This window comes from Cherax quadricarinatus, chromosome 15 (genome assembly GCF_038502225.1).
Source record: "Cherax quadricarinatus isolate ZL_2023a chromosome 15, ASM3850222v1, whole genome shotgun sequence".
Classification (NCBI taxonomy): domain Eukaryota; kingdom Metazoa; phylum Arthropoda; class Malacostraca; order Decapoda; family Parastacidae; genus Cherax; species Cherax quadricarinatus.
The window spans coordinates 35,587,107-35,611,872 of NC_091306.1; the positions used below are offsets into that span (position 1 = coordinate 35,587,107).

The 24,766-nt window shown below is 39.9% G+C and overlaps 1 protein-coding gene across 2 annotated transcripts in view; it reads left to right on the top strand.

The window, feature by feature from the left end:
- LOC128692048 (glycerol-3-phosphate dehydrogenase, mitochondrial) overlaps positions 1–24,766 on the top strand; it is a 202,679-nt gene that overhangs the window by 57,375 nt on the left and 120,538 nt on the right. Inside the window, exon 3 of one of the 2 annotated variants that reach the window (XM_070085286.1) lies at positions 3,579–3,781. In XM_070085286.1, coding sequence (XP_069941387.1) covers positions 3,579–3,781 — 203 coding nt within the window. Of the gene's footprint in view, positions 1–3,578; positions 3,782–24,766 lie in introns of those variants that run through there. The other variant, XM_070085285.1, reaches the window with a different exon arrangement.

The following is a 24,766-nucleotide window of genomic DNA, read 5'->3' on the forward strand; positions in this document are numbered from 1 at the left end:
ATTTGGTTAACACAAGCCTATCTGATTTTATACTGACGCCAAATGACTTCGAACAGGCGATAAATGACATGCCCATGCACTCTGCCCCAGGGCCAGACTCGTGGAACTCCGTGTTCATCAAGAACTGCAAGAAGCCCCTATCACGAGCCTTTTCCATCCTATGGAGAGGGAGCATGGACACGGGGGTCGTCCCACAGTTACTAAAAACAACAGACATAGCCCCACTCCACAAAGAGGGCAGTAAAGCAACAGCAAAGAACTACAGACTGATAGCACTAACATCCCATATCATAAAAATCTTTGAAAGGGTCCTAAGAAGCAAGATCACCACCCATCTAGAAACCCATCAGTTACACAACCCAGGGCAACATGGGTTTAGAACAGGTCGCTCCTGTCTGTCTCAACTATTGGATCACTACGACAAGGTCCTAGATGCACTAGAAGACAAAAAGAATGCAGATGTAATATATACAGACTTTGCAAAAGCCTTCGACAAGTGTGACCATGGCGTAATAGCGCACAAAATGCCATCAATTTGTTTACTTTTGAACATCGGCAAAAATCAAACATTTCCCCTACTTTGAGCTCCATTTCCAGGTTCTTTTCATAGTAAAACCAATCAAAATCACCTCTTTTTCTATAATATGTTTCCCATTCTATCAAATGAGACCAAGAAAATGAGAATACAGTCATAAATACTATATGAAAATAGACCACAATTCGGCATTTTATTTGACGAAAAAATTATGCACTGCGTGCTGCAGGATTTTTTTATATGGTGCACACTGACCACACAGACCCATTCTCTCACATGTGGGCCTACCAGCTTTCTCCTGCTTGATTTGAAGCCACTCAAATTTATGAGTATGTATATATACATCAAAAATGGTGACTCGTAAGACGTACATGTATATATATGACCAAAATAGTTAAAGGGTTAAAAGTGAATATAGGAAAGAGTAAGGTCATGAGGATAACAAAAAAACTGCGTAATGAAAGATTGGATATCAGACTGGAGGGAGAGAGCATGGAGGAGGTGAATGTATTCAGATATTTAGAAGTGGACGTGTCAGCAGATGGGTCTATGAAAGACGAGGTGAATCATATAATTGACAAAGGGAAAAAGGTGAGTGGTGCACTGAGGAGTTTGTGGAGACAAAGAACTTTGTTCATGGAAGCAAAGAGGGAAATGTATGCTCTTATATGGGTGCAAAGCATAGGTAGTGAATGTTGCAACAAGGAGAAGGCTAGAGGCAGTGGAGATGTCGTGTTTGAGGAAGGGTTGTTGAGGTGGTTCAGAAATGTAGATAGGATGGAACAAAATAGATTGACTTCGAGAGTGTATAAATCTGTAGTGGAGGGAAGGCGGGGTAGAGGTCGGCCTAGGAAAGTTTGGAGGGAGGGGGTAAAGGAAGTTTTGTGTGAGAGGGGGCTTTGACTTCCAGTAAGCATGTGTGAGCATGTTAGATAGGAATGAATGGAAACAAATAGTTTTTAAGACTTGGGATGCTGTTGGAGTGTGAGCAGGGTAATATTTATGAAGGGATTCAGGAAACTGGCAGGCAAGACTTGAGTCCTGGAGATCGGAAGTACAGTGTCTGCACTCTGAAGGAGGGGTGTTAATGTTGCAGTTTTATAACTGTAGTTAAGTGCACCTCTGGCAAGACAGTGATGGAGTGAATGATGGTGATTTTTTTTTAGGCCACTCTATCTTGGTGGGAAATGGCTGATGTATTAATAAAATAAAATAATAACTTTTCAACAGTCACTTTGTCAACACTGGCAACCTCCCCATGCCTAGCCACACTGTGAATGCCACTTCTTCTCTTAAATTATCAAACCAACCTTTACTAGCCTTGAAGGATTGCATTTCAGCACTTGTTCAGGGGGTCATCATGCAACTGCCTTGCTTTTTCATAAATAATGGCCTCTGAAACACTATCACCATGTAACTGTTTTTCATTTATCCAAATCAATAAGAGTTTTCCAACCTCTTCAGTAATTTGTGGCTTTTGCCATGATATCACTTTTGCACCTTTTGTAGGGTCAGCTGCTTTAATTTTTCCCTTTGGCCCAGTATTGTGCTAATGGTAGACTTAGATTTACCAAAAAGCTTTGCTGTATCAATCATACAAAGCCTATCTTCTTCATACTTTCGAATAACTTCCTTTTTAAACTCATTAGTGCTTTTGACAACTTTTCTTTTTGCTATCATCTCTTCATCCTTTCTTGGACCCAAGATGGTTTATCTCACAATAAAAAAAAATTGCACCAAAACTGCAACAAGAAAAGATCACAAAATGAACATCAAGAGCTCAAGAGATGTTTACAGCATGAGTGTTAGTCACTATACTGACTGAGACCCACACTGTGGACTCTGTCTGGTGATCACGTGATCCCAGCTTTGTTGGTCGACAACCAAGACCAACTGCAAAAACCAAATTGAGCAAATCGGTTCAAAAACTGATTTGTTCGACAACTAGTCTGTTCAACAACCAAGGTTCCACTGTATTGCAATGGGTTCAAGAAACAGGCACTTGTATTGTTGGCTCAGCAGTAGTAATGACCTGTTTACACAAAGAATTCACTTTAAAAAGAGGAATTGAAGTAATAATCTCAAAAGTGGCATTGTCATCAATCCCTGATATGCACCACATGATAGTGGCTTTCTTTTGTGTTTAACCCTTAAACTGTCCAAACGTAGATCTATGTTTTTTCAACATTTGAAAGTATGTAAAAAAAGTAGATCTTTTTTTTTTACATTTGAAAACGTGTAAAAAACCTTGATCTACTTTTTTTGTTGTATTTGAAAATATGTAAAAAAAAAATGTAGATCTACTTTTGGAGCACTACGCATGTGAACCTAGATCTGCTTGGACAGTTTAAGGATTAACAATAGTATTTTATTACATGTAAACTACATTTTGTAAACTGCACAGAGAAATAAAGTTTGGATGTTTTGTTTGATTTGAAATGTAACAAAAATTACACATTTACATAATTATCTTAAAATCTATGTTACTATCCACAGGACTGATATGGGTTTTTATATTAATTGGATAGCTTTACCCTGAACTTCATAATTATCCTCTAGGTGGCAGTCTAAAGATTACAGTAGTGCATACTGGTAGTGGTAGTACTGAGGGAGGCTTGGGATGACTGCAGCCCCTCCAAAGTTCTCTTAGTGCCCCAAAGTTCCCTAAATGAAAATAGTAATAATATTAACACTGCTTGGAATTAGATAGCCACCCCTAAGCCCCCAGTAAAGAAGTTCTGGCTCTGCCCATTGTATAATGGGTCCAGGGATTAAACCTCAAAGTTATGTTGACTGAGCATGTTAGAAGAGAAATGATTTGTTTACACAGTGATCTCACTCACATGTAGTGCTAAAAAAAAAACATTAGTTTAGTTTCATTACACTGAAACACTGGCCTGAGGAACTCAGCTAAAAGTGATGTTGATTAAGCAAGTTGCAGACATTAACTGTATTTTTTCATACAGTATAGCATTTTATACAGTATACCATTTTATACAGTATACATGCTATACAGTATAGCATTTTATTGCTTGTCTTTCAGTTGGGCGTCGTCTTCATAGTGAATTCCCATATATTGATGCAGAGGTTCGATATGCCTGTCGTGAGTATGCTGCCTCAGCCATTGATGTCATAGCCAGACGACTGCGACTAGCGTTTCTTAATGCTCAAGCAGCAGAAGAAGCCTTACCTACCATTGTTAACATAATGGCAGAAGAATTAAAATGGTCTGAAAGAGAAAAGAAGGTACAGTACAGTTATAAACCATTGTGTATTATAGTTGTCCCTTCAAATTCATGGGCTTCCTTATTTGTGAGGTCAGTTATTTTTTATTTTAGCCATTTTCTCACAAGGTAGGGTAACCTAAAGAAGGAAACATTCACCATCACTCATACAATAGTTGTCTTTTCAGAAGAGCAAAGACATCTTAGTTAGTTGACCCTTCGAACTACCACATCCCCAGCTATCTACCAGAGTGCAGCCACTCAACTTTCTACTTCCAGAAGTCGAGTCTGAATAAATGGTTTTCCTGACTTCCTTCAAATATGATGTTAAAGTGGCTATTTGATGGGTACCAGATGACTGATTCTTATGAAAATAAAATAGGAGTAAGGCCTTCCTATATATACTGCATTACCAGAGTAATATACTGTACTGTACTCAGAAAAGATCTAACATTAACAGTGGTAAAAAGACACCACTTAACCCTTTGAGGGTCGACAGGCCCTCTCCGAAACTCGTTCTCAGGGTCGGCCAAATTTCAAAAAAAAAAAAAATTATTTTTTCTTATGAAAAAATAGAGTTTTTTTTCTAAACATTATAGGATAAACAAAAAAAATTTACCATCAATACTTACGGAGATATGGATGCATGAAGTTTGCAGAAAATGAGCCGCGTATGGCAACAGCGGCGACTGCCGCTCACCCGGTAAACTTTAGTTTACTTGTATTTGAAGGTTTGTTGTTTTTTTCACTATTTTATTTTTTCACATAACTTATGTGGCCTATGAGACCAAAGTAAGGTGCAATGTACATATATACACTCATTGTATACAACACAATAAGCACACAAACATAATTATCAATATATTGTTTACAAAACTTGTTTACAAAAACAAACAATACAAAAAAATTTTTATTATTATTGTTCTATAATATATATACCAATATACAGTCACTGAACATATTCCTATTAGTTCTGCAGCTTGTGGAACTCTGAAACATGGTGTCATACACAATGGTGTTTTATCTTTCTCCCTCATTCTATCTCTTTCAATCTGTCTCTCTCTTTCTATCTGTCTGTCTATCTCTGTCTCACAGGTACACATAAATACAAGTATACATAGTATAAATTACCTAGGATAACCCAAGAAATCCAGACAAAGTGCTATAATCTGCTTGAAGATGTGAGTAAAAGTGATGACACAGTCTTGTGGCTCTCTGAGACAGAGAGCTAGACGGATAGACAGATAGACAGGGAGCTTGACAGACAGACAAATAGACAGACAGAAATGTTAGTGTACCAGTACCAGTGTACTAGTGTTCCACCCTCCTCCTCCTCTTCTTCCTCTTCCTCCTCTTCCCCCTACTCTTCCTCCTCTTCCCCCTACTCTTCCTCATACTCTTCCTCTTCCTCCTCTTCCTCTTCCTCCTACTCTTCCTCTTCCTCCTCCTCCTCTTCCTCCTCCTCCTCTTCTTCCTCTTCCTCCTCCTCCTCTTCTTCCTCTTCCTCCTCTTCCCCCTAATCTTCCTCCTACTATTCCTCTTCCTCCTCCTCTTCCTCTTATTCCTCTTCCTCCTACTCTTCCTCTTCCTCCTCCTCCTCTTCCTCCTCCTCCTCTTCTTCCTCTTCCCCTTACTCTTCCTCCTTCTCCTCGTCCATAGTGTAAATTACAAGGAGTCGGCAGCTGTCAAAGTGACATATTGGCTCATTACTCTTTCCCCCTCCGGCCTGTCAAAACAATGGGGTCGGATGCTGCTTCCCCTCCTCCATTCTATCTAATTATCTTTCTCCCTCATTCTATCTGTCTATCTCTGTCTCACAGGTACACATAAATACAAGTATACATAGTATAAATTTCCTAGGATAACCCAAGAAACCCAGACAAAGTGCTATACTCTGCTTGAAGATGTGAGTAAAAGTGATGACGCAGTCTTGTGGCTCTCTGAGACAGAGAGCTAGACGGATAGACAGGGAGCTTGACAGACAGGCAAATAGACAGACAGAAATGTTAGTATACCAGCAAAAACAAAGGGAGGGCGATGTTCATCTCATCTTTTGGCATCAGCTCTACCCTCATTTACCCTCATCAAACGTCAGCACTTATCAGATGTTATCTCCCCTTATCTTGTTACTGTCATGGGTGAACATTTATTATTACATATTATTATTATTACCTATTATTATTATTATGTATTATTATTTTTATGTATTATTATTATTATGTATTATTATTATTATGTATTATTATTATGTATTATTGTTATCATTACGTATTCTTCTTCTTCCTCCTCCTCCTCCTCCTCTTCCTCCTCCTCCTCCTTCTCCTCCTCTTCTTCCTCCTCCTCCTCCTCCTCTTGTTCTTCCTCCTCCTCCTCCTCCTCCTCCTCCTCCTCCTCCTCCTCCTCCTCCTCCTCCTCTGCCTCCTCCTCCTCTTGCCTCCTCCTCCTCTTGTCTCCTCCTCCTCTTGCCTCCTCCTCCTCTACCTCCTCCTCCTCTGCCTCCTCCTCCTCCTCCATTCTTGGAACAAGTTTGAAGAGCTTGTAGTTCATAATCACTATCATTATCATCACCAATGCTCACATCTGAGTCTGGGATTTTGGAAAATAGGAGTTTCCTCTTTGATTCTGGTACAATTGAACGATGGCCCAGCACCAGAGGTGGAAGGCTGTGGGTTGTCTGGGTTTTCCTCACTATTACCCATATTATGGTCATTAGTTTCGGTCAAAACCTCACCAGAACCTTGAAACTCATCTTCACTGTCACTTCCATCTGTATTAGAACTGTCACTGGGGAACAAAAGTGTCCCAATTCGCCGAGGAGTGAGGAACTTCTTACCGCAGGGCACGGTGGAAATTGTGTACTATGATGGCATTCCCACAATGCACCACTGGGTCCCAGATTTTTTTCCTACTGCGCACACCCACCACACAGACCCATTCTCTCACATCTAGGCTTATCAGCTTTTTCCTGCGAGATTTGAGGCCGCTAGAATTTATGCGTACTAGTACGACAAAAACCCCTACGCGTAAGACGTACTAGTACGACCAAAACCCTCAAAGGGTTAAAGAAGAGATCTGAATGAAATCTTTGGTTAGTTTTCAATTTAAGGGTTATGAACCAAGCCAAAAATAAATGTGCACCATTAAAAAATTCTGTTCAGTAAAACTGAATGATTTGTTATATTTTGCAAATTATGAAGCTTCTGAATTTGAGAGCATGAATGTGATCACGCTTACATGCTCTGATGAACTAGCTATAACGAAAATTGACATAAAATTCAGATTCATTGGATAATACTTTTGATTATGCAAACCTCACTGTCACCCTGCCTCTTTCTCATAGTTAATTGAATGTTTACTCTACTTATCGTGCTAGACAACACACCCCACCACTTTTCAAAAGCCTGAACTTGCTTAATATACAAGACATACACTCATATTATTGTGCCTACTACATATACAGACAATACATAGACAGCAACCACCCAGGGAGGTACTACCATCCTGCCAAGTGAGTGTGAAACGAAAACCTGTAATTGTTTTACATGATGGTAGGATTGCTGGTGTCTTTTGTCTGTCTCATAAATATGCAAAATTACAGGTACGTCTTGCTACTTCTACTTACACATAGGTCACACTACACATACATGTACATGTTTATTTATACACACTCATCTGAGTTTTCTTTGATTTTATCCTAATAGTTCTTGGTCTTATTACTTTTCCTTTTATATCCATGGGGAAGTGGAATAAGAATCTTTCCTCCGTAAACTATGCGTGTTGTAAAAGTCAACTAAAATGCTGTGAACAATGGGCTAGTAACCCCTTTTCCTGTAATAATTACTAAAAAGAATAAGAAGAAAATTGTCAAAGTGAGAAGTCTGAATGTGCGTGGATGTTGTGCAAATGACAAGAAAGAGATGATTGTGGATGTTATGAATGAGAAGAAGCTGGATGTCCTGGCTTTAAATGAAACAAAGCTGAAAGGGGTGGGAGAGTTTCAGTGGAGAGGAATAAATGGGATTAGGCCAGGGGTTTCAAATATAGTTAGAGCTAAAGAAGGAGTAGCAATAATGTTGAAGGATAAGTTATGGCAGGAAAAGAGGGAGTATAAATGTATTAATTCAAGGATTATGTGGAGTAAAATAAAGGTTGGATGCGAAAAGTGGGTTATAGTAAGCATATATGCACCTGGAGAAGAGAGAAGTGTACAGGGGGGGAGAGAGATTTTGGGGAATGTTGAGTGAATGCGTGGGGAGTTTTGAACCAAGTGTGAGAGTAATGGTGGTTGGGGATTTCAGTGCTAAAGTGGGCAAAAATGTTGTGGAGGGAGTAGTACGTAAAATTGGGGTGTCAGGGGTAAATGAAAATGTGGAGCCTTTAATTGAGCTATGTGTAGAAAGAAGTTTGGTAATAAGTAATACATATTTTATGAAGAAGAGGATAAATAAATATACAAGGTATGATATAGCACGTAATGAAAGTAGTTTGTTAGATTATGTATTGGTGGATAAAAGGTTGATGGATAGGCTCCAGGATGTACACGTTTATAGAGGGGCAACTGATATATCAGATCATTATTTAGTTACAGTTACAGTTAGAGTAAAAGGTAGATGGGAAATGAGGAAAATGGCAATAACAAGCAAGAGGGAGGTGAAAGTGTATAAACTATGGGAGGAGGAATTTCGGGTGAGATATAAGCAACTATTGGCAGAAAGGTGGGCTGGTGCAAGTATGAGTAGTGGGGGGGAGGTTGAAGAGGGTTGGAATAGTTTTAAAAATGCAGTATTAGAATGTGGGGCAGAAGTTTGTGGTTATAGGAGGGTGGGTGCAGGAGGAAAGAGGAGTGATTGGTGGAATGATGAAGTAAAGGGCGTGATCAAAGAGAAAAAGTTAGCTTATGAGAGGTTTTTACAAAGCAGAGGTGTTTTAAGAAGAGTAGAGTATATAGAGAGTAAAAGAAAGGTGAATAGAGTGGTGAGAGAGTGCAAAAGGAGAGCAGATGATAGAGTGGGAGAGGTACTGTCAAGAAATTTTAATGAAAATAAGAAAAAATTTTGAAGTGAGTTAAACAAGTTAAGAAAGCCTAGAGAACGAATGGATTTGTCAGTTGAAAACAGAGTAGGGGAGTTAGTAGATGGGAAGATTGAGGTTTTGGGTAGATGGCGAGAATAATTTGAGGAACTTTTAAATGTCGAAGAAGAAAGGGAAGCGGTAATGTCATGCACTGGCCAGGGAGGTATACCATCTTTTAGGAGTGAAGAACAGGATATGAGTGTGGGGAAGGTGCATGAGGCATTAGGTAGAATGAAAGGGGGTAAAGCAGCTGGAACTGATAGGATCATGACAGAAATGTTAAAAGCAGGGGGGAGGGGGATATAGTGTTGGAGTGGTTGGTATTTTTGTTTAATACATGTATGAAAGAGGGGAAGGTACCTAGGGATTGGCGGAGAGCATGTATAGTCCCTTTATATAAAGGGAAGGGGGACAAAAGAGATTGTAAAAATTATAGAGGAATAAGTTTACTGAGTATACCAGGAAAAGTGTACGGTAGGGTTATAATTGAAAGATTTAGAGGTTAGACAGAATGTAGGATTGTGGATGAGCAAGGAGGTTTCAGAGTGGGTAGGGGATGTGTAGATCAAGTGTTTACATTGAAGCATATATGTGAACAGTATTTAGATAAAAGTAAGGAAGTTTTTATTGCATTTATGGATTTAGAAAAGGCATATAATAGAGTGGATAGGGGAGCAATGTGGCAGATGTTGCAAGTATATGGAATGGGTGGTAGGTTACTAAATGCTGTAAAGAGTTTTTATGAGGATAGTGAGGGTCAGGTTAGGGTGTGTAGAAGAGAGGGAGACTACTTCCCAGTAAATGTAGGTCTTAGACAGGGATGTGTAATGTCACCATGGTTGTTTAATATATTTATAGATGGGGTTGTAAAAGAAGTAAATGCTAGGGTGTTCAGGAGAGGGGTGGGATTAAATTATGGGGAATCAAATACAAAATAGGATTTGACACAGTTGCTTTTTGCTGATGATACTGTGCTTATGGGAGATTCTAAAGAAAAATTGCAAAGGTTAGTGGATGAGCTTGAGAGTCAGTCTCGGCTGAGTGGTTGAGGGGAGAAGACGTGTGCTAGAGATCTGGACCTACTAATTTGCAGGCCTACCCATTTCTCCTGACTGATAAGTCATCATTAAAACTCATACTGTTGGAAGACAGCTTCAGTGTTGTGAGAACTCTTATGTGTGAGTTGTGACTAGGGATATACCTAGTGAAACACTGGAAATAGTTTTCCTTTTTTGAAAAGGCCCTCACAGGCCTCTGCTTCCCCTCTGCCTTTCATTTTACCTCAGCCTTTCGCCTCTATCAACATACAGTGCAGAGGCGAATTTTGCTAGTCCACTGCTACTCGTGCCCCTGAAAATGTGCACAGCTCATCCCTTTACCAACCTGAGGAATAACGACGAGTGTGCAGGCCTACGTGAGTTGGTAACCCAGGTGTGCACACACACTGAAAATTCATCTTTCATTCCAAGACACGTGTGCTAGAAGTTCTGCAAGTTTAGAGTGAGTAACTATTTGTACGAGTATTGCAGTGTTTGGTAACTCTTGAGAAGTCTGCATCAGTCAGTGACCTTGAGCGAGGCACTGTATCACCTGCCTGAGACTTTCGCCCATATTGACTATGTGAAGAGAGGCGAATGCGCGTGCTCAGTTACCCCTGCTATTCACCTGTATCCCCCAACTCTCCGCCTTTAAACTCAGCCGTTCGCCTCTATCAACGTGCAGTGTAGAGGCATATTTTGCTGCTTTGCTGGTACTCGAATATCTGAGTTCCGCACAGCTAGTCACCTCTGCCTACCAGAGAAATACGGACGAATCTCCCATCCTACGTGGGTTGGTGATCCAGACCTGACTTTGCCGCTTGTACCAAATGTGTTATATCTCTAACTGAGGAAGATGACCTTTTATTCTTCTATGCACTGAGTGTTTCTGGGAGGAATGCTGCATAGTTGGAACACAACAATAGTAGTTAAGAACAATTTAACGAGCATTGCAGTACCTGGTAACTCCTTTCGGAGATGGATTTTTAACTGTAACATGCCAGAGGTTCATCTATAAACATAGTAAGTTTGTGCTGATTTGTTTGTCCACAGAGTGAAAATTTGTCTGTCATTCCAAGACATGTGTGCTAGATGTGTTAAGTTCTGTGGGTGTGTAGTAATTAACGAGTAGTACAGTGTTGGTAACTCTCGAGACGACTCTGGGCCCAGTGAATAACCTTGAAAATGGCACTGCGACCCACAGGCCACTACACCCATATTGCCTGTGTCTAGCGAACTCTTATGTGTGAACTGTGACTAGTGATATACCTAGTGAAACACAAACATGTTGATTTGAAGTGGCTGTAGGAGGCCTACCTTCACTCCGCCTCGCCTCGCCTGCCTCCCCTCCTTCCTCAATTTGGAACTCAGCCATTCGCCTCTATTTACTTATTGGTCTAGAGGCGGTTTTTGCCAGACCACATAAGTACTTGAGTGCCCGTGTCAGTCCTCTGTGCCGCACTCCACTCATCTTACGAATGTTTCTCCTGTGTGCCTACCTGCCTGCTACAAGCAAATATCCAAGTGGTTGACATGGGCTTAGCAAGCACATTCAAGCAGGCTTGAAAGCAGCACTCAAAGCTAACCAGAACAAGCTAAGGTAGCCTGCAGTTACAGCTGTCTTGTTCCCCGAGCATGTCTACGTATACGTTCTACAGTGCTGCTGGCATGCCAGTGTTTCCTGTAGTGGCTTAGTTAAGGACAATTTAACGAGCATTGCAGTACTGACTTTTTAAGTGGGACATGCCAGAGGTTCACCTATAAACATAGTGTGTGGTGATTTGCTTGTGCACAGTGAACATTCGTCTATCATACGTGTGCTAGAAGTGTTAAGGAGTGCCTCCGGCAAAAAAATGTAGCTTTTTTGTTTACCGTCCGATTTCCTCCAGTTTTGGTGCACAAGACAAAGTGTTTTCACTCATTCTTGAAAATATTTATCAAAAATATACCTCAAACGACAACTGAGAAAAGACTGAAAAAGACTGATTTTCTGAAAAATGTCCTTGTCTCAAAAATCATTCCTATATGGGACATCGTAAGGTTGTTTGGACACTTGGTGCCGAGAGAGCAATGCTTAAACTAATTTTAGGCAACGCCTTTTCTCTAAATAACGTATCTTTATATAAAAAAAAAAAAATTTTTTTTTAGTTCCTGGAATACTGCAAAAAATCTGCCCTTTACTCCCACATAACTCCGAAAGTATTTGAATATTTCCAAAATTACCTTTAACAAAATTAGAGAAACCATTATTCTACAATTTCTGTGAATATTATTCCATTTAATTAAGTAATAAATGCAGAAATAGCAACTGTAGAGGAATAAGTTACTTCCGAGATATAGGCCTAGAACGCCGGCCGGCCCACCGTCTCAAAAAAAAAAGTTTTTTTTTCGCGAAAATCGCGTTTGTTTGGGTGTATTTCTTAGTAAACTGATGTTCTAGTGCAGTTATCCTCTTCAAAACACCGTTTTCTCTTACTCAGAGACCAAAGAATACGACACGGAGACGACATGGAGAGCAGTAACTCAATATTTATCGAAATATTCCCGATAATCTTTCGCCATATTATGGTCTATTTTTTTCAGTCTAGAGTATATAACATGTTTGTATGTTATTTAGAGTGTTTATTATATCATATTAGAACAATTCTGATAGATAAATAAGCTGTAGAGTTGATATATAAGCTGATATAAGCGTAATAATGAAGTGATTTCTCCTGGCGCGGCAACCCTTCCGCGCATTATGATATGATTAATGACTGTTGCTCAATCTAGGGATAAGCTCCGCCTTCAGTTTTATGATGCCAAGTACTCAGTTATTATATTAGAAAGTATAATGCAAGAAAAAGCGATAAAAAACAAGGAAAAATTTCCAAAATATATATGGGCTGTGAGCAGACTCGCTACCAATATCACCGTCACCTTACCTCATATAAATGACTGTAATTTCTTGTAGAAACGTCGTAGAACATTCATTCTGGTACCATTGTGTTGCCAAAGAGTTGAGCTATTTTTCAGTATATATAACTCACTATCCATATTTTTCCGATATTTCGGTGAGCGCGCGCGGAAATTTGCCGGAGGCACTCCTTTTAAGTGCTGCTTTCCCCAACAGTTAATTGTCATTTGTAAGCCTGTATTAAGACTTTAAAAGGCTCAGAGTGTACTTCAGTGTAGTGACTCCTTACATTTGATAAATCAGTGTAATACATGCTCTGCTCAGTGTAACTGAACTTTTAAATACGGTTACATAATTAAGTTGCTTGTCCTAGTGTCATTGTTGTGTTTTCTAATACATTTTCTCGTTCAGACTGAAACTTTACTGCTAAATTCCCAGTAATATTTCAAATTGCGGTGTTCATCTGTGATGTGAGTGTGTAACTTATTCTTTGTATTTTTGCTGTGAACAAGCTTACTCCTGCATAATGTTCAGCTTCATGAATACTTTCTCTCTTGAGTAATTCGGTTACCTTTAAACTGTGTTAAGCAAGAGTCAGCCTGTTAACATCTATGTTCCTTGCCATCTAATCTAGTGGGTTTAGCGCCTAGTTAAAATTGTAATAGTAACAATTTGCAATTGTTATACTTCTAGTTATACATTGTGTAAATTGTTTTAGACTATTTGATCAACCGGATTGTAGTGTTTAACTTCTGATACACCAAGTTAATGGCTGCAGACTCGTACTGACACATAATAAACATATTAAGCTAAAACACTGGTAACTCTCCAGAAGCTGGGCCTAGTGTGTGACCTTGAGAAGTTGAGAGCATTTATTACGACCAGCGGTGTACCACTCTCGCCTATATTTACATCAACACAAGTGTATTCTAAGTGATAAAGTGTACACTTGGTAACACTTGTCATACATAGTAATGCATGTGTAAGATTGTTTAGGTACTGGTTCATCTATCTACAGCTGCACACTTACACTTGCATACATACATAACATATATAGTAACGGGTGAGTTACTCAGGATGGACCAAGGAACTCGACCAGAGTGATTTATCTCATTGTCATTGTAACATTACCTAGTTACCTTTTTTTTTTTTTTTTAGTAATATTGTTTACAATGTATGGTTGGGGTAAGAGGTTGTCTTCAGCATTCATTGTGATGTCCACTATATTATTATTTCAGTGAGGTACATTAGGTGGCAGTAGCCTGAACTGACTCAAGTGGAAGTTATCATTGAATTTGAACCTCTTGTTTAATGTGATATATGTCAGAATTCTAATTTTATGCTCAATATTACCTACTTTGTCTCTCTCTGTCTCTCTCTCTCTCTGTCTCTCTCTCTCTGTCTCTCTCTCTCTCTGTCTCTCTCTCTCTGTCTCTCTCTCTGTGTCTCTCTCTCTGTCTCTCTCTGTCTCTCTCTCTCTGTCTCTCTCTCTCTGTCTCTGTCTCTCTCTCTCTGTCTCTCTCTCTCTCTCTCTCTCTCTCTCTCTCTCTCTCTCTCTCTCTCTGTCTCTCTCTGTCTCTCTCTCTCTGTCTCTCTCTGTCTCTCTCTCTCTCGCTCTCGCTCTCGCTCTCTCTCTCTCTCTCTCTATTCATCTTTGTAATTTGTGATAAGGTGTAAGACCTTGCCTGTACCATCCATTATATCATTGTATGTACCATATTATTAACACACATACAAGAAGTCTCTGAATGTATTTTTAGTAAGGTGTGTATCGTATTAGGTAGTAGTAATCTGGGTTAAGTATAATTGGAAGTGTTCATTGAACTTGAACACTTGTGTCTTATGATCTATTTTAGACTTCTGACTTTATAGTAAATATTTACTCTTGCATAAGCTATAAGGGGAAGATAAGCGAGGAATTCTTGTGTTGTGAGTCTTACACGAGATATCATCACTGGCAAACATGGCAACTGTCATAGAGGAACCTATTTCAGCAGGTGATGGAAATGATGATAGCTTCCAGACCTTTAAAAGTAAACAAAAGAGAAAAAGTGAGAAAGGGCTAGAGCGCCGATGTAGTCAGACTCACTTGACTCGTACACAATGTGAAACTAAACGTCCTTGGTGCACAGAGGCTGCAAGAAGTCTTTCTTCAAAGGAAGAATGTGTTAAGCTGAACTTCCCTGACAACACCCTGCTGCCTGCTAAGTGTGCATGGCTAATGGAAGCTGTACAGAAGCATCCTAACTCAAGGATCCAATTTAGGAAAAACACACACAACTTTGTGTTTGCGGAACAGAATGCAGAACTGATCAGTGATCTACTTAGTACACCTTATGGGGATATTAAGCTGCTCCGACCTCCATTAGACACTCACCACTTTAAAAAATGGGTCAGTATCATAACCTTTGGATACCCTCTCTACATGGACCCATCCCATCTGACTCTCAGTGAGCATATCATCAAGCCTAAAAGACTTAAAGGAAAATCCCAAATTATTGCCAGTTGGGTAGGTCCTGTGCCCCTCCCCCAAAATATCTGGGTGCATGGTTTACGTTTCCTAAACATCGAAGTGTACCTACCCCCTAAACGTAGGTGTTACAAATGCCAGCACTATGGCCATGTTGCAGTAGACTGTGGAATACTACATTCTTGGTGTGGTAAGTGTGCTGGGAAACATTCCACTAGAGAATGCACAGTAGGCCTTGACAGCCAAAAATTTAAGTGTATTAACTGTAAAGAAGTTGGGGTTACAGTTTCCCACAAAGACTGCAGTCAGAACGCAAACAACCTTCGATGTAAACCTGATAACAGTCCTTTAATGGTAACTGAGGATGAGGCCATCCAGTCTACCACAGCCAGATCTGAGACTGAACCTCTGCAAAGTGTGCAAGAACCCCACCTCACTGCAAAGGATTCTGGTGATACCAGAATGCCATCACACACACCAGCTGTGGAGGAGCTAGCCATCCCTGCTAGCACATGTGGAACTACTGGTCTGCCACTACTGATACCTATGGCTACACCTGAATATGAGGATGAGTTTGTCATTTTTCCCAATACACACAACTACAACAGTCAGACGGACACCACACAGGTAACCCCCCTGGAAATTGGAGATGAGTCAGATGCACAGGACCTACCTGCAATGAATGATGAAACAGACTTGCCACAGGCAGGGCCGGAATAAGAAGTCTCCGGGCCCTAGGCTATTCAGATTGGCGGGGCCCCTTTGAGTTATGGGTAAGCGAAGCGACCCCTTCCTGCTTGGGGGTGGGGGGGGTCGGTGTGAGCCTGTTTAAGGTCTAATTAAATACATTCTGGCTATTTAGATTAAATTTAATAGGGAAAGTACGTCAAGACAACCAAAACCATTTACCAACAGCCATTATAACTATCTTGTTAAATCATGCATTTTAAAGAGAATAAACTCAAGACAGCATAGTATTACTAGATTAGGCTATTAAAGTAGTGACATCATGTACCTATTATATTCAGCATAACCATTACAGCACTATTATTCCCTTTATAAATCACTGACCATTATTGTTATCATTGCATCATGCATAAGACTATCAAATCATATAAACTCAAGAAAGTAAAGAATTGTTTATATTCACAGGCACTTCTTAAATAAATTTTTTTCTGGATTTCATATTGGCAAAATCATCAATTATATTCTGAAAATCAATATTTCTTGTTAGATCAGACTCAATGGTCAACAAGGCTAGGTTACACAATTTGTCTTGGCTCATTGTTGAACGGAGCTGGCTTTTCGCTCTTTTCAAAACAGAAAATGAACGTTCTCCTTCACAGTTAGTAGCTGGAAGTGTTAGGTAAAGGCGATACACTATGTCAACATTAGGGAAGGTTTCTGAGATACCTGCATTTCTTAAATGTTTCAAAGCAGCTGAGGGCGAACATTTTTCAGGTGGAGCTTTAATCTGATTCATATACCCAGAAAAATGAACTATTTCTTCAACAAATGTGTGCTGAACATCTACTGAAAGGTGTTGTTGCAACTTTAATGCAGCTTCTCTCAATTCTGCATCTGGCATAGTAGTAATTTTGAACAGAAATCCAAACTTGTCATTGAGATTCTGGTAGATTTCTTTTCTTTTCACCAATTCTGTAATCAGTGAATCCAGAATGACGAAGTATGTAGCTGTCTTACATTTCTGCCTTGGTAGCAACACAATTTCATTGTCTGGCTCTTCAAAATTGCGTTTCCTCTTCCTTGACCGCTGATGATCAGCCAGGTAACTGTAGTCTTTCACCAGCAGTTTAGCTTTCTCTTCAAACATTTCAAAAGCTTCATCATTGCGAAGTGAGCTTACAAATTCCACTAAGCCTGCATAGAGGTTAGCACAAGTAGCCATTTCAATTTCAATTTTCTGAAGTGTCTTGTTCGCGGCATTTAACCGTTCCAGTATACAGTCCCAAAGCACACAGAGTAAGGCCAATTCAAAATCTTCCAATTTTGATGCTAAGCTGGCTGCCTCGCTTCTTGTAGTTGCTGTCTGGTCTTCATCCTCTGCTATTTGGATCAAAGCAGAACGTATTTCAGCAAAGCTGTCTTTCAAAGCATGTGTTGCATCATGCTGCGCTGACCACCTTGTTGTTGATATTGATTTGATGACATCTCCATGAATGGTTGACTTGAGTATACTCCACGGATGCATTGAAGCAGAGAAAAAATTAAAGAGTGCTTGTAAAAGTCCAAAAAATGAAACTGCGAAGACACAACACTCCACAGCACATGACCCAACAAGATTAAGAGAATGTGCTGAGCAGGACACATATTCAGCAAGTGGGTTGATTTGCTTGATACGGGCTTGCAATCCATTATATTTACCCGACATGTTACTTGCATTGTCGTAGCTCTGGCCACGGCAATCCATAATAGAGAGATCATGTTCAAGCAGAGTATCCAGTACTACATTCATCATTGTTTCTCCATCATGGCCTGAAAGAGGAATGAATTTTATAAAGCACTCTACAGGCTTACCACTGGAGTCGGCAAAGCGAACAATGAATGTCAATTGATCTGTATGTGAAATATCTGGTGTTGAATCTACACTTATTGCAAAGTATTTTGCAGTTTTCACAGCTGCTGTGATGTTATTGAGGACCTTCTTAGTCATCAGTTCAATAAATTCATTGCATATAGTAGATGACATGTAAGATACAGTGCCTCTTCCTGCATTCCCAAGGCGTGACACATGATTTGCTAAGAATGGATCGAATTGTGCTAACAGTTCTATGATCCCTAGGAAATTGCCATTGTTTTCCAAACCAAAAACCTCATTTTCTCCATGGAAAGCAAGTCCTCTTAGAGCTAAGAATTTTACAACAGCAACAACTCTTTCTAGAACTTTTCTCCAATAAGTGCGCTCTTTTTCAGTTTGATTTTCCAAATGAGAATCCAATAAGCCTTTTTTCTGTGCACGAAATACACTGGCTAAAATGCAGCTCCTGTGAGTGGTGCTGTTTTCATGTTCCTCGAAACGCTTGGAATTTTTCCAGTCATTGAACCCCTGTGTGAAGGTATTTTCTTTGGTAGAAAATAGCTTGCATGCTGAACAGTACACTTTTCCTGAGCTTTCAGAGTATACCATCCATGATCTTTTCACAGTTTCTGAATTTGCAAGCTTCCTATAAAACATAGATGACTTTAAACAACGACGACTTCTATCATCATAAATCCTTGCTGATTTCCTAAAGTCAATGTTCAGAGTTTGACTGAAGCTTTCTGCAATGAAAGCATTACGTAGAGAATCTGGGATTATATTTGGCCATGAGGCAGGATCTTTTAAGACAAATCCTGTGGATGAAATGTCCGTTGAGACATTGAGAGGAGACACAAAAGAAGTAGATGCTGGCTGAGAAATAATGGAGGGAGGGCTTCCTTTATGATCTGACGTATCTGCGGATTCAACTCTACTGGTAACATCAGAAACTGTTTTCGTGAGCATGTCTGTGATCTTTCTGCAGCTTCCTACATCTTTCTTTTTCTGTTTTTCTTCTTGAATTTTCTTCTTTCTTTTCTGTGACCCACTCGCATAAGAACGTCCAACATCACGTTCACGAGATGCCATAATGAGGATGTATCACTGTCTGTAATCATGCAAATACAAATTTTTCATTATCAATTATTATTAATTTTTTAATTATTAAATTTTTTTTTCCTGTCAACTGGGGGGATATGGCCCTTGTAGCCCCCTTTCCTCTGGCTGCGCATCTAAAAATTCAAAACATTACCAGAAAGGAGTCATATACAGAACTTTTACCATAGATTAGGTTAGTGATTTGGGCTATGAATATTTTACTAATTCATCCTCCTTGATCTCCAATTCACTTAAACAGAAATCATACTGAGTCCAAGAACAATGCACAATGGTATTTATATTACCATTTTCATAACTAAACTAATCATTATGTTTTGCATGATATATGGCCTACCACCATAGATAAGGACATGAGAATTAAAGAATGCAGGGACAATTTTCAGTTTTACCCAACCAACGATTTTCTGATGTGGCTTATGTGTTTCTGGGGAAATATGTAGTAAATTAATTGATGTTCTACATCACTTCCGTCACAACTTGAAAACTAAGCATTTGCGACGGAAGTGATGTAGAACATCAATCAGTTGAGATCTGTTATTGAAATGATAAAGACTTAAAGACAGGACAAAGTGCTTTTAACCCTTTGACTGTTTCCGACGTATAAATACGTCTTACGAGCCAATGTTTCTTACGTATTTATACGCACAAATTCTAGCGGCTTCAAATCGAGTGCCAAAGGCCTGGTAGGCCTACACGGGAGAGAATGGGTCTCAGTGGTCGGTGTGCACCCTGTGAAAAAAATCTGGGACTCAGCAGTGCATTGTGGGAACGCCATGTTGTCAGTCCATTTTCACCATGCCTCTCGGTAAGAAGTTCCTCACTCCTCGGCGGATTGGAGGTCTTTTGTTCCCAAGTGATAGCTCTAACAGCGATGAAAATGTCAGTGACAGTGAATTCAAGGGTTTTCAAGTGAGTGTTACCGAAAAAAGTGCCCAGGATAACGTAAATAGTGACGAAAACCCAGATGACCCACAACCTTCGACCTCTGGTGCTGTGCCGGCTTGTTCACGTTCACGTTCGCCTGTACCAGGACGAAAGAGGAAACTATTTGGTCGTGTACAACACCCTGATGATAGCAGTGATAGTGATAGTGATTTCAAGGTCATTGAAAGCAGTTCTAGTGACAGTGAGAGTGAATATTCCCCAGTGAAGCGCCAGTATGTACGACGTAGTATGCGGTCTGGTAGTGTTTCATATGTTGTTCCAAGGGGAAGGAGAAACTCTGGGAGCACATCCCATGGCCCTACACCACGACCTGATAGTGAAGATGACGATATTGTAACGATGGGTATGAATGGTGACAGTGAGGGAGGAGGCAGTGGTGGTGATAGTGAGGGTGGCACGGCCCATGTGGCACCATCACCAGGCCACGCTACTACCCACGCGGCTGACTCAGCAGAACAACCAGCCTCACCCTACCCACACTGCCACAACCTGCACCACCACAACCTGCACAGCCACAACCACGGTACAATATCCAGACCCCACCAGCAGACCGCATCTGGGATTGGCAGGACGGTGACGAGTTTGTTCCCAGTCCCCATGACTTTGATGAAACACATAGTGGAATAAAGCCATCTTGTCCACTTGGGAACAATGCCAGTGAACTGGACTGCTTTGAGTTATTTTTCGATGAACCCCTGATGGACATCATTGTCAGGGAAACAAATACATACTGTGATTACACCATGGCAAATACAATTCTCTCACCAAAATCACGGCTACACAAGTGGAAGGAGACAACTGTGGCAGAGATGTACCTGTTTTTTGCCACAATAATGCTTATGCCACATGTGTATAAGCACACTGTCACCACATACTGGACAACAGATCGCCTGATTTCAACTCCAGGTTTTAGTGACATTATAGGTGTCAATCGTTTCCTGATGCTGTTACGTATGTTACACTTTTCAGACAAAACCAGGCCTGACAGAAGCGACAGGTTATATAAGATAAGAAATGTGTTTATGTACCTGAAACAAAAGTGCTGCATGTATTTTTATCCCTTCAGGAAGCTTGTTATTGATGAGTCCTTGATTTTATTCAAAGGAAGACTCTCATTCAAGCAATATATACCAAGCAAGAGGAAACGCTTTGGTATAAAGCTATTTGTACTGTGTGATTGCAGAAGTGGTCTTGTTTTAGATATTATTGTGTACACTGGCAGTAATACTTTGAGAGATACCATGAAGTTATTGGGTATCTCTGGTGATGTGGTTCAAACAATGATGGAACCATATCTTGGTAAGGGGCATATGTTATTTACTGATAACTGGTACACAAGCCCCTTACTCAGTGATTTCTTGCGAGTGAACTTGACAGACGTGCGTGGCACAGTGCGTGGTAATCGCAAACATATGCCAAGGTTCGACGCTGGCACTCGCAGAGGTGAGGTGCAAGCCTTTGCTGCCAATGACATCATGGCATTTCGGTGGCATGACAAACGTGATGTCACATTGTTGACATCAGTTCACACAAACGAAATGGTACCCAGTGGCAGGGACAACAGAGAGACCAATGAACCCATTCTAAAGCCTGCAGCTGTCATGGACTCCAACCTCAATATGCGCTTAGTGGACAAATGTGACATGCAGATTGGGTTTGCAGACTGTGTACGCAAGAGTTATAAGTGGTATATCAAACTTTTTTTCCATCTTGTTGATATCTCTATGCTAAATGCTTATAACATATACAAGTTGAAGACCAACAAAACACCAAAATATGGTGAATTTTGCCTGTCAGTAATCAGACAAATAATTGCAAAGTACCAAGGAGCAACTCCTGCAATAGACCAGCGCCCACAGACGTCATCTCGTATGAGGCCTGGTGATCACTACCCCATACAACTGCCTCTTACTACTGCCAAGAAAAATGCTCAGAAGAGGTGTTATGTATGTATGCATACCACAAAACGCCCACAAACACGCAGAGACACTCGTTTTGTGTGTGAGGAGTGTGAAGTGCCCCTCTGCATATACCCATGTTTCAAAGAGTTCCACAAGCTGCAGCAGTTCTAGGAACGTGGTTAGTGACTGTACATATGTATATATATTATGGAACAATAGTAATAAACATTGTTTTGTATTGTTTGTTTGTGTAAACAAAGTGTATACACAAACTAATAGTGATAAAGTTTGTTCTGTTATTGTGTTGTAAACAATGAGTGTATATTTGAACAATGCACCTTACATTGGTCTCACAGGCCACATAAGTTACCTGGAAAAGAAAAATATTGAAAAATGCAAGAAACCTTTGAATTAGAGTAAATAAAAGAATACCGGGTGGGCGGCAGTCACCGCTGTTGCCGTACGCACATCAATTTCTGCAAACTTTGCGGCTCTATATCTCGGTAAGTACTGATGGCAAAAAAAATTTTTTAGGCTTAAAACACTAGTAAAAATATTCCTAACATTTTCATAAGAAAAAATAATTTTTTTTTTTCGAATATTTGGCGACATAGAATGACAGTTTCAGAGAGGGGCCTGAAACAGTCAAAGGGTTAAAACCTGCAAACGGAAGTCAGTTTGCATTTTTAGGTTTTTCTTTATAGTATTTTTACCAAAAATGCGTCTTTACTGGTCCATGCGTCTTTACTGATCAAGTAACCCTATCAGGTACCTCCCTTAACATTTAGAGGCGAAAACAAACATTTATCTATACACATCAATGTCTATCAACAACACTTCAGTTAATTTGTCACAGTACAAGTCTAGATAACGTGTAATTACTACAGAAAATTGGAGAGGAATCTCCCATACTCACCCATTAGCGGGAAAACACAGCTGTTCTGATGTAAACAAAGGCGTGTTGAGTGTTGCCATCTATGGTTATGTTCATTTATTTTTATTTTATTTTATTTCATTATTTATTTTTGTTTTGATTAGTTTTTAAAAATCACTTTTACTCTCCAAACACTTGAACTTTTTATGTAGGGACCCCTTTGCACTTGCACCATGTGCGCAGTCTTGGATGAGCCCCTGAACCCCTAGGACCGCGGGGCCCCCAAATGCGCGGGGCCCTAGGCAAATGCCTAGTTTGCCTATGCGGTAATCCGGTCCTGTCCACAGGCACAATCAGAGAACACTAATGTAACCATGGTACCCGTTAAGGTGATAGGTGTTAAAGAAAGCACTAACTCAGAAGTGCCATCCTCCGGAGAGGCATTGGATTCGCCTGGCCTTCCTCATATTATAACAAATTTCCAGAAAAAAATTGAGCATCTTGAACAGATCCTGACAAGTTTAATAAATATATGTAATCAGGATGATGCTCTTGAGCATGGTGATGATGTCAAAAGTGCAGCAATCCCCATTCAGTTTCCAGCAATTTGTTAGAAAGAAGCCCATGACTCTTGCCTTCAAAACTTGCCTTTTAACTGGCTGTCAAGATGCCAAAAAATGCTTAAAAAAAAAAGGTCCTGAAGATAAAGACGTACAAACTATGCTATTTGCTCTTAAGTGCCTGCACACTGTAGTCAAAGCATAATATTTTTACCATCTTATGAGCAAGAGATTGTAATAACTCACTACAATGGATACATTACAAATCTTTTCATGGAACATTGCTTCCATCAGGAAGCAGTTGCCTGACTTACATCATATTAGTGCAACCAAGAATATTGATGTCATCTGTTTGCAGGAATGTAGATTGAAAGATGGAGCACCTCCACCAAACTTGCCTGGATATGCAGTTTATAACCTAAGGTCAACCAACTGTTGTGTGGTGTATGTCAGAAAGAACCTGCCACATTCACTCCTTTCCTTGCAGAGTCGAGTTAACATGCAGTATCATGGTGTCAAAGTATATGCAGGCAATTTTTCCATAAACATTTTTAATCTCTATGCCCCAGCGAACCAGCTTCTACCTGATGCTTTACCAGATCGCATCAATAGTGAACCTACCCTCATTCTTGGAGATTTTAATGCCAGACATAAGAATATTGGTGGGTCTATAACAAACACCAATGGAACTAAACTAGTGAAATTGCTAAATGAGCATGATAATGTTCGAATTGTGGGTACTACTGAGCCTACTCACATATATGGTGGCATACTAGATCTGTGTCTTGGATTTAATACATCATATACGATGCATGACTGTCATAGTTGATGATCTTCTATCTGATCACTTCCCAAGACTAACAACTGTCAATCTTGATCACATCTCCAGCAATCAAGGAGCTAAATACAGAAGGAGGAAACTTATTCTCAAACCAGAACACAGAGACAACTTTATTAACCACTTGGATCAATGGTATAAGAATTACGAGCCCATTGGTACACAAAAATTTAATGATGATTTAATTGCCACTATTGAGAGTGTTCTCACAGATCAAGTGGGCAGGAATAGGAAACAAAGACCCTCCACTATAAATAACAGTAAAAACCAATGTATATACTATAATGATCCACAGCTACGCAATCTAACATATGCAGCTAGGAGGATTGGTAAAGCATACCGTGAATGTAGAACCCCAGACCTGCTCAGAACGTTCCAAGCTGCACTAACAAATGCAAGGAATAGAAAGCAAGAACTTAGGCAACAGGAATGGGAACAGTTTGTTAGTGGTTTAAATAGGTCCACCCCTTTAAGTTTGGCTTGGAAAGGTGTAAATAAAATAACCAGGAAAAAGACTGGCAATGTTGCTCATCCCTTTCCTCTTGAAAAAGCAAATGACCTCATAAATGACTCGTCCAAAACATCCAGGCATGAAAACCTTCCATCTCATATTAGAAAAAATTTAGAGAGTACTTCTGAAGAAATGTTGAAACTGATTAATTTTATGAGCCAAAATATTGATGAGAGTGATTCCCTCTTTACCGAGTATGAATTAGATAATGCATTAACTAAAGGTCGATCAACTGCTCCTGGAG